Here is an 11189-nt window from a genome sequence, read left to right as displayed (position 1 = left end):
ATAATACGTTGTGAAATAAAAAGAGATGAAAGTAGTAGAGGTGCGAAATAATCGGTAGAAACCTATAATTAACATTATAAATCGATAGTCTCACACCTTTAGACGTTAGCTTCGAGCTAAATCACCTCGGTCATAATTATTATGTGTAACGTATTTCCATTTTTTAATTTCACATAAAGTAAAAACTGTTGACCACAATAAAGCAAAAATGTGAATAAAATAATTTAATTAATAGTAATTATTTAATCTAAAGTTTTAAATTATTAATCAAGAATAATTTCTACTATGATGTGAGGATTTCATACACTCTTGTCACGGAAAAATTTTTTTTTTTAATAATTTGAAATTATGCAGAGATCGTTTTGCTTAAGTAAAAATTCTACAAAATTAAAAAAAATATTGTAAATAAACGTATTCACAATATGTTCAAATAAGCCTTCATTAGCAGCAGAACAATAACCCAAACTGTCACTAAAGAAATATAAAAGTTTGATGGATTAGAGTTCAAGTCATGATGTTCTCATGCAGGCGCTCAGGGTTCAAATCCCACATGAAGGTTTTGCTTTTCTTAAAATTTTAAATTATGCAGATATATCGTTTTGCTTTAAATCACTAGACATTTATTTCAGTTTTTATTAGAGGTGTTTATAGTAAAACATGAAAATCTTATTGAAAAAACAATGTCGTACTATCGAAAATAAAGTAATAATTCTTCAAACATAAAAGAACGTTCTAAATAAATGTACTTCCAAAAATATTTAAATAGGTAGAAATTCTATAAAAATAAAAAAAATTATTCTAATGAAATGTATTTACAATAAATGTTCGAATAAGCCTCCATTAGCAGCAGAACAATAACCCAATCTATTATAAAAGTTTCGTCTAACATTAGTTAATGTTTCTGGACTAATACCTCTCATTGAATCAGAGATCTTTTCTCTTAATTCTTGGAGAGAATTAGGCCTATCGTCTTCAATTCCATATAGCTTGGACTTGATATATCCCCACATAAAAAAATCACAAGGTGCAAGATCAGGTGATCTTGCAGGCCAAAAAATATCTCCGTGGCCACTAATCAATCGATTAGGAAAAGTCGCACTGAGATATTCACTGACGATGCGAGAATTATGTGCGGGACAACCATCGTGTTGAAACCATATGGAATCGAAAGGTATTGGTAAATTACGAAGGGCTGGGACAATTTGATTTTGCAGAAGTTCCAAGTATTTCCGCCCAGTCAACATACCGTCTATAAAAAAATGGACCAATGACATGATTCCCTATTATGCCTCCCCAAACATTTACTTTTCGAGGACGCTGGGTACGAGCGACATAAATCTGACGAGGATTTCCTCGAGACCAATACCGAGCATTCATTGAATTGTGACGGCCCTGCAATGAAAACGTACATTCATCGGTGAACAAAACGTTCTCTAAAAAATGTTCATCTTGATGTGACATTTCCATTGCAGTTTGACAAAATTCTAAACGTCTATATTGATCCCCAGGGAATTGTTCGTTGGATTTATGAAGTTTATAGGGACGGATCCATGTCTTTTCAAAATTTTACCTACTCTAAATCTTGAAATTCCATATTGTTCTCCGAGACGAGATGTTGATTGGGTAGGATTTTGCTCAATACTTGCACAAATTAAAGTGTCCCTTAGTTCCAAATCTGGATTTACCTCCCTTCGTCTACGAACTCCTCTTGGAGTGAACACGGATCCATAAGTAAAAAAATTACGTATAATATACTGAATTGTTGATCGTGCTGGAGCCGGCCTATTTGGAAACATATTTACAAATTGTTGTCTAATCATGTTGTCTGATAATCCATTCACATGCCAGACAACAATTTGCACTTTTTCCTCGACCGTTAAAACCATTTTCACGAATTGTTTTTTCAATAAAAAGTTTCTGTTTACCGTGCAAAAACACTTCTCGGTATGTTATTATTTTTGATGGCTTGATGATTTGGTTAGCTGTAAAGCAGGCAGCTGTTCGCGCGCATCCATTACAATGTTGTTAATTGTTTTGAAAATCATTACCTGTACAGAGGAATTTATATTAACACTGAGAATTTAGTGATGGATTTGGCATTAAACAGTCTTAACCGGATTATTTTGCAATCACAACTGAAGACTGTAAAACTGAAATTGAATTTGAATTATTTTGTATTTCTATTTTTTAACATTGGAATAAGAATAAATTGTAAATAATGAGTTTTTCGAAAACTTTTTACCTAATATGTATCATATTTTCTATTATTTTTTGATTGAATAAAACAAAAATTTTATCCTTGGTGTGAATTCAACCTCCAATCTTCTTGTCACTAGACCACGTCTCTAACCATTACGCCAATTCTCCACACAATAAATATTTTCGGACTGATCATACCTATTTAGTTTAGTCAAATATTTCAGTTGAGTTATTTTTATTATTAAATAAACTTAAAGATTTATAATTTAAAATCGCTTATAATTAATGTTTTTTGCTATAATATATCTTAATTTATTCAATCATTTATTCTAACATAAGAAATTATTGAAATAAAATATTTTCGAGGTCATCCGTATAATTATGACTGAAGTGAAATAGCCACGTCAAAAACTAGCTTTAACTGATACTATCTCACAACTTAATCTGTCTTTTATCCTTTCCGCTATTTTGCCGGGTGGTAAGGCACTCATCACTGTATATGAAACGATGTAGACAAAGCAGTCTCATAGAAAAAAGTGAAGTCGTTATATGGAGACGCAATTATATAAAAAAAATTCGTCAATATCGCACCGAGAAGAGAAAAATTTATTATTTAGACGAGACATGGCTAAATGAAGGCCATACTGTAAACAAGGTTTGGCACGATTTAAATATTACAAGCAGTAGGCAAGCATTTGTTGATGGATTATCCACAGGCCTTAAGGCACCATCAGGTAAAGGTCGACGTCTAATTATCACACACATTGGTAGTGAGTCTGGTTTTCTTCCCGGTGGACTTTTATGTTTTGAGTCAAAAAAATCTGGTGACTGTCACGAGGACATGGACGCTCAGAGATTTGAAACTTGGTTTTCGTCCATATTACCGACAATAGAACCGGGTTCGGTAATAATTTTAGATAATGCTCCCTACCATAGTCGACAGGTAGAAAAGCTCCCAACAACAAGCTGGCGAAAAAGACAAATCATTGATTGGCTGGATATGAAACTAATCGCTTATGACAGATCAATGATTAAACCTGAGTTGTTAAATATTGCACGACAACATAAACATAAATATCATAAATATGTTGTTGACGAAATGGCTCTTAGTCACGGAGTTCTTGTTCATCGATTACCACCATATCATTGTGAGCTGAATCCAATTGAATTGATTTGGGCACAAGTGAAAACAGAGGTAGCACGTCGCAATACTACATTTAAATTATGTGATGTTAAAGTACTATTCGATGAAGCTATACGTAACGTTACCGTAGACAACTGGCGAAAGTGCATAGGTCACGTGGAGAAAATAGAAAATAAGATGTGGGATGTAGATATACAGGTAGATGTAATTATGGAACCGATTATAGTCCAACTTGATGACGAGAGCGATGATTCGGATAATTCTGATTTTGAGTAAGAGTAAGTTTTGTAATTTGAGCCATTTCTTGAGTACATTCCAAGTGTGTTTCACAATTAATTTGCAAGTTTGGCACGATTTAAATATTAAAAACACTCGACAAGCGTTCCTTGAAGGTCTCTCTACGGGTCTAAAAGCACCATCAAGTAAGGGCCGACATCTAATAATAACACATATTGATAGTGAACATGGTATTTTCCTGGAGGACTCTCAGTTTTGAATCCAAAGATCTGGAGATTATCACGAGGACATGGATACTGAGAAATTTGAAACTTGGTTTTTGTTCATATTGACAAAAATTGAACCTGGCTCAATAATCATTTTAGATAATGCTTCCTATCAAAGTCGTCAAATAGAAAAGCTTCCAACAACAAGTGGGCGAAAAGGAGAAATAAGTAAATGGCTAGATAGGAAAGAAATTGGGTATTACAAGTCTATGGTTAAGCCGGAGTTACTAAATATTGCAGGACAGCATAAACAAAAATTTCTAAAATACGTCTTTGATAAAATGTCTCGTAACCATGCGGTTTTTATTCACCGATAACCACCACACCATTGTTAGCTTAATCGTATTAAGCTAATCTGGGCACAAATAAAAAAGGAGGTTGCAAGTAAAAATACTACTTTTAAGTTATGTAAAAGTGCTCTTCCACGAAGCCATAAATAACGTGACTCAAGAGAACTGTCAAAACTGCATCTTTCACACGCAGAAAGAAGAAAATATGTGGAATTTAGTTATACAGGCAGATATCATTATGGAACCCATTGTCGTTCAACTTGGTAAAGATAGCGATGACTCAGACATTTCTGATGTTGATTAAAAGTAAGTTATGTAAAATTGATTAATAATTCAGTTTGAAAAGTATTTTCGTGAGTTTTCACCAAGAACGTAAGATGAAATTTGATTGTGTTGTTGATATCTTTGGGAATACACACATGTATTATTTGATGATGCCGTTTAATTTTATTGTGAATTTTATTTCGCTTCTTTTATATTTGAGCCCGAAAATGATATAATAGTAATTCATTTACTTGTAAAAATGTACTAGTTAACTAAATTTTAAAATTTTATTAGTCTATTTTAAAAATATTTTTGAGGTACCTACAAAATTAAATATTAATATTAATAAAATTGCTGTAAATATTTATCCAAAAACTTCGACGCCTATGATCTTCCTCACGTCCTTCCGCTCGACACCGTAACTGTCTATACCGTAAACCGGGGTAACTTTGCCCCTGCCAGGGTAACTTTGCTCCATTACTAAAAAAAGTTTCATTTTAATTTACCTATGAATTAAAAACCGTCTTCACAAAACGCGCGTCGCCGTTTTACTGGTTGCCTATTGACAAAGTCTCCCCACGTGCAGCATAGACTTGCTCTTCCATTTACATTTTTACATGCCTACAGCGAGTCAAGAAGGTAGTGGTGTAAAAACTTCGGTAAAAACTACGTATAAAATTTGGTGTGTGTAGAAAGTTGTGCTATTATCTCACAAGTAAGTATTTGTGTATGCGTTAAGTGTATACTGTTTATCAACTTTTTTACTCAATTGTGACTTATAAATGAACAAATGATAAACTTTTCTTTTTCTAACCTAATTTTACAAATTATCAGGTAATTCGGGGTAACTTTGCTCCAAAAAAGTGGCGCAAAGTTACCCCGAAATATATATTATGTTTAATATATATTTTTGTTACAGATATGCCTAGAATACCTAAAAGAGTACTAGGATCACGGCGCTATGCTGACTATACACAAGAAACCCTACAAGAGTGTTTAAATGAAATATGAAGAGGTGAGATCTCACACAGAAGGGCAGAAGAAAAATATAAGATTCCAACAAGGACCATTTTAAATAAACTGAAAGGGAAACATTCCAAAACGCCAGGGAGGCAAAACGTATTTACTCCCGGCGAAGAAAACCAATTTGTCAATTGCCTGATTTATATGGGAGAGTATGGGTTCCCTATTAACGCAAGGAACATTATCAAAAATTATTTAAACCGTTGTGAAAGAGATGTCAAAATTTTCAAGGATAACTTTCCTGGAGAGGATTGGATCAAAAAATTTATGGTCAGACATTCTGAAATTTCCCCACGTTTTGCAAAAAATATTAAACGTGTACGAGTGGGAGTTGATGAAAACATATTGAGAAGCTTTTTTGAAAATCTGGCAGTCGAGTTAAACGGCGTTCCTTCAACAAATATATGGAATTGTGATGAAACTAATCTCACTGATGATCCCGGCAAAAAGAAAGTCATTGTCAAGAGAGGTTGCAAGTATCCAGAACTAATTAGAAACGCTTCAATGACCTCTGTGTCCATTAGGTTCTGTGTAAACGGCAAAGGTGAACTTTTACCGCCCTATGTTGTTTACCGGGCTGTTAAAATGTGGACTACTTGGGCTTAGAATGGGCCAAAAGGATGACGTTACAACGCTAACAAACAGTTCACATTTGACGCAACCTCTAGACGTGGCTTTCTTTCGGCCCCTAAAAATAGCCTGGCGAAAAATTTTGTCAGATTGGAAAAGTACTGAAGACGGCATCCGCAACACTAATATACAAAAGCAACACGTTCCTCCATTGCTGTCAAAGGTGATGGACTTGCTTGGTCCACAAATCAAATCTACTTTAGAGGCAGGGTTTCGAAAATGCGAAATATTTCCCCTGAATGTTGAGGAAGTACTCAGCCGAATACCACGAAAATGCGACCCATCTGTTGTGCAATCGGAGTTTTTAAAAGCCCTCGAAGCAAAAAGATCCAATTTGACAAAAACTGTTAACCACCGCAGAAAAAAAATTATTGTTCCAGCTGGAAAAAGTGTTTATGCAGTCAACGATGCAGATATGGAAGAACCTACAACCTCTGGAATTAATACCAATAAGCAACGAATAACTCCTGAGGAACCAAATATTGTTCGCTTTAGAGCTAAAGAGATGGTATTTGATGATAATTCATTGGACGATGTAGACTTTTGAAGAGCTTGCCAGGGAGAAAAAAGTTGAAAATGAATTTGTAAATTTTTTGAAAGACAAAGAAAACAAACATAATAATTTTGAAAGTGTTGTTCGAGAAGTGGGACGTTTTGTAGTGTTTTCTTACGAAAGCCACCTATACCCCGGGAGCATTATGGCTTTTGATGATAAAACGGTAACCATTAGCGCAGTGGAAAAGTCTCTCAAACTGTGGAAGTGGCCTTCAGAAAAGGATGAACTGACTTACCTATGGACTGATGTACTAGGCTGTATTAATACTCCTAACAAGTTTCTAAAGGGGGAACTTTTACAATTCCTGAATTAAGTTCACGTTATAATTAACACTTATTATTGTTAAATATTTTCAAATAAATAACGCTGCCTTCTTTTTTAGTTTTTTTTGCACAAATAATATTTTTGGAGCAAGGTTAATATAAGCAACCCATTAGCTTTGCTCCAACTATATGTTACTATACAAAATTTCATGCTTTTTTGAGGTGGAGCAAAGTTACCCCACACTATAGGTAACTTTGCTCCACTTTTTATTAAAAAAAAAATATGTAATTAATTATTTTTAGAATAAAAAATACCATACAATAATTACATTGTATACCTTCTTGATCAGTTAATAAAAAAAACATAATACCAGTAGAAATTTTATACACTTTTCCTCGCAATTCCTTTAATAACTCCTAAAAGTGGAGCAAAGTTACCCCAGTTTACGGTACTTTAAAAATTCGTCACTCCGTAAGATTTCCAGATCGAAGTATAGTACACATGTTAACACAACTGAAGAAAGAAGAACTATGTGCCTTACCTCTTACTATGGTTTGTACAATGCTACATAGCATAAAAGAACGGCTTGGAGACCTAGAGAACAGTAAGACATTAGCGGTATCAACTTTTCTAGATCCTAGGTTTAAACATGTGAGATTTTCAACTGAAGCTGTGGCAGATCGGACAAAAAAATTAATTATAAATATGGTGGCTCATAAAATGAATGAAGAAAAACCATGTCAAGAAAATGAGATTGATCCCAGCGTTCCCTCTACCAGCAACCAAGTTTCTATAGAAAAGAAAATATCTATTTGGAGCCTCTTTGAAGATAAAGCAGGTACATTTCATCCCAGTGGTACATCCTCTTCGCGTGCTGTAGTTGAGGTCCAGAGATATTTAGAGGATGAACTTTTAGCAAGAGACAGTGATCCGCTTAAATGGTGGCAGACGCATGCCTATAATTATCCCTATTTGTCAAAAGTGTTAATTGAAAAATTAGCCACAGTTGCCACCTCAGTACCGTGTGAGCGCATATTTTCAAAAACTGGGCAGATAATAACTGACCGAAGATCAAGATTAAGTTCAGAACGGGTGAAACAAATAGTATTTTTAAACGTTAATTCGAAATAAATTATTGTTTAAAGTCTATTGATAAATGTTTTGTTTTTTAAAGAATGGTTTTTGGTTTTTCTTTAAGAGCGTAGGCGCAAAATTTCGGGCCAATGCTTTTTAAATGCATTCATTTTTTTCGAATCCTGAGAAAACTAACAAATATTTTTGAAAAATTTAAACGCAGAATGAATGATTACATTATTACCAAGGGCCGAAAGTGCCTTAGAATAAACAAAAAAGTTTTTTTGAATGAGATATTTAAAATTAAAAATCACACTAAATTTTCTCTTCTTTTTCACCCCTGTAACTTATTAAAATAAACATTATAGAAGTTTTCAGGAACTTTTGGCCCTCAGTCATAATGTATTCTTTTATTCTGCGTTTAAATTTTTCAAAAATACTTATTAGTTTTCTCAGGATTCGAAAAAAATGAATACATTTAAAAAGCATTGGCCCGAAATTTTGCGCCTACGCTCTTACTATTATATTTTAAAATAAAAATATCTTTCATTTAAATTATATTATACTAATTAATGCATTAGATATATGACCGCTGAATCCAACAGCAGTCCTAATTAATTATTTGTATTGGAAATTGTAGAAAAACCGTTTTGAACTAGAATTAAAATACATAACAGTAATCCATTTAATTCTACCTTATACAATAATTCTACTTATAAATATGTATACGCAACATTATATCTCACAACATGTTTCTCAATAATGTATCACTAATTTCAGTTCCTAAAAAAACTGTTACTAAAAATGCTGCTTTTTTTTAACGGGCGAAAGTATTCTAATCGATAAAAAAGTTCATTTTCTTAAAACCTGTGACTCAAAATAACAGCTTTTTAATAATGGCTGGAACATCATGCTTCAGTGACAGACAAAAAACTGTGACAAAACCTGTTACTGTGAAATCACAACACACCTCTAGACGGTGCACTTTTTCAGAAGGCCTGTTCCGTTTCGAGTCTGATCTAGATAAGACCTCTGGTTGGGGAATAGCCACTTATGTTAAATAACTAGTTCTTTATATTCGAAACCTTGGAAGAGAATTAGACTTCTCTTCCGCTCCTCCTCATCTTCCAGCTTGCTCCAGAGCGTTTGATATTGACTTCCAGCTTACACTAATTTTGCCTTTTTCTTACAGCCATTTATACTACCTTTTTTTATGCTATAACCTTATCTCATATTTGTGCCTATATATATATATATATATATATATATATATATATATATATATATATATATATATATATATGTGTGTATATCCTATGATCACTATCTGTTATTCTTCTTTTTTATACATAACCTTTTCGATTTCACTTGTTTATTATTTTTATAACAACTTCGATTATTTTCCATATTCTTCCCATCTGTTTTAGGTGCCTCTCAGGTCCTACCACGTGGCGTGTTTGAGGTTAGTTTGCGCTTTCTGCTTCGCCTTAACGGCTCAGCAACAAAGCACGCTCTCTAGAGCTTGACCCGTGAGTTGTTATACCATTCTATACGCTTACTAAAGACGGTCTCCGAGATAAGCTTATCTCCGAGATTCAAACTTGCGTAACTCGTATTGTGAGTAAACAACTCGGAACAAGCAAGAGGCGTGTGTCCAATTACACTCGCCTGGTCACACACGTCGTCCAGTGAGGAACCTTCGATACACTCTCAGAGAGGGAAAATCCTTGGCGAACTGACCCCGACGCGTCGACTTCTTAATAAATAAAGAAACTTGTCTTCGTTTCTTATTTCATTCCTGTCCCTTTTGTCTCTTGTTTTAGTGTAACATGGAGTCACAAAGGATCTTGAGATCATCCGCCTCAGCGGATAGAGCGACTGACGGTGATCCACAACCTGCCGTAGATCCGCCTCAGCGACACTACCTTCCTTGTGACAGGGATTTTTCATTCATCAAAAGAAAACTAAAAAGACATGATAGGGTATACACCTTACACGAGATAACCGAACTTATTATTACTTTGAGTAATACGATAGATAAGTTTACAATCAAAGAAGTTAGCACAGAAGATATACTAGATTTTCAACATTGGTGCCCAACCTACTATAAAAAGACGTGCATTTCTGAGGAAACAAGAGGAAAACGTGTTCATGTTAAGGATAAGATATCTTTTGGCATAAGTTCTTTCATGCGCTTTACCTATGGAACAGATTGTTTGTAGGTCTTTTATTGATGGGTTCATGGAACGAACCTATGGTTCGTTCATGGAACGTTCCATATTTCATGGAACGAACCTCTTAAGTTAACAATCAATTTATTGAATTTCTCACAATACTTTGTTATCCATCCGGTAAAATACCACTTAAAAAAGTGAGGCTCCAAAATATTGGTAAGTTGTTACCTTATATACCTGATAATGTCAGACAGTTATATGACGAATTAATGGAGTGGCCAACAACTGATAGTCCCACTACTGGGGGAGATGAACATGACATCCAGTAGGAGGAAACATGGGATTTTGAAGCATTCAAAAAATGACTGAATGTTTGTATTTAAAACTGTTACTTAAAAATTGTATTTTTTAGGTTAAATATACACTTTTTTTAAACAAAATGAAGGTTTTTTTGTGTCATCTTAGGAATGTAAACAAAAAAGTTCTAAGTCGACCACATTTTTGAACATTAATATCATATATGTATACATATTATTTTGCACTAAGAAGTATGAAACATTACATCTAAAAGTGTCAAAAACATTCTCAAATTTTTTGGTAACAATTGTGCAGATGTCAAAGGTACCGAGACAGTTTTTGGAGAAATACAGGACAGAACCCGGAGAGCCAAAAATATTATTATATATAATGTACCTGAAAATCATTCCAGTGAATCTAACATCCGTGCTGAACACGATAGAAATGAGGTGCAAGGAATTCTCAATAAAATAGGTGTAACGAACAACACCTTTAAAGCTTTTCGCCTTGGTCGACTAACTGATAAACCAAGACCTCTTAAAGTCGCATTTAATGATTCAGCAATAGTTATCTCATGTTTAAAACAACGTAGATCTTTAATGGGTTCTAATTTGCGCATTGGAGCTGATCTTACCCCTTTACAGCGTGAGAAAATAAAGGCCGTTTATCAGGAGTTAGAATTCAGAAAAACACAGGGTGAGAATGATTTGAAGATCAAGTACTTTAATGGGGTTCCCAAAATCATTGTCAGTAAATCCAATAATTCAAAAA

The 11189-nt window shown here is 34.0% G+C and overlaps 1 protein-coding gene across 1 annotated transcript; it reads left to right on the top strand.

Annotated features, from left to right (window-relative positions):
• The first annotated feature begins 2698 nt into the window (after positions 1 to 2698).
• LOC140450708 (uncharacterized) lies at positions 2699 to 3619 on the top strand. The gene has a single exon (XM_072544377.1). The coding sequence runs from the start codon at positions 2699 to 2701 to the stop codon at positions 3617 to 3619; it is 921 nt and encodes a 306-aa protein (XP_072400478.1).
• The last annotated feature ends 7570 nt before the right edge of the window (positions 3620 to 11189 follow it).

Source organism: Diabrotica undecimpunctata, chromosome 9 (genome assembly GCF_040954645.1).
Source record: "Diabrotica undecimpunctata isolate CICGRU chromosome 9, icDiaUnde3, whole genome shotgun sequence".
Lineage (NCBI taxonomy): Eukaryota > Metazoa > Arthropoda > Insecta > Coleoptera > Chrysomelidae > Diabrotica > Diabrotica undecimpunctata.
The sequence above is the reverse complement of the archived record's forward strand: the minus strand, read 5'-3'. Positions and strand labels throughout refer to the sequence as shown.

Bases quoted from the DNA above. Each gene is read 5' to 3' on its own strand.
- LOC140450708 (XM_072544377.1), top strand. From the start codon at position 2,699: ATGAAACGATGTAGACAAAGCAGTCTCATAGAAAAAAGTGAAGTCGTT.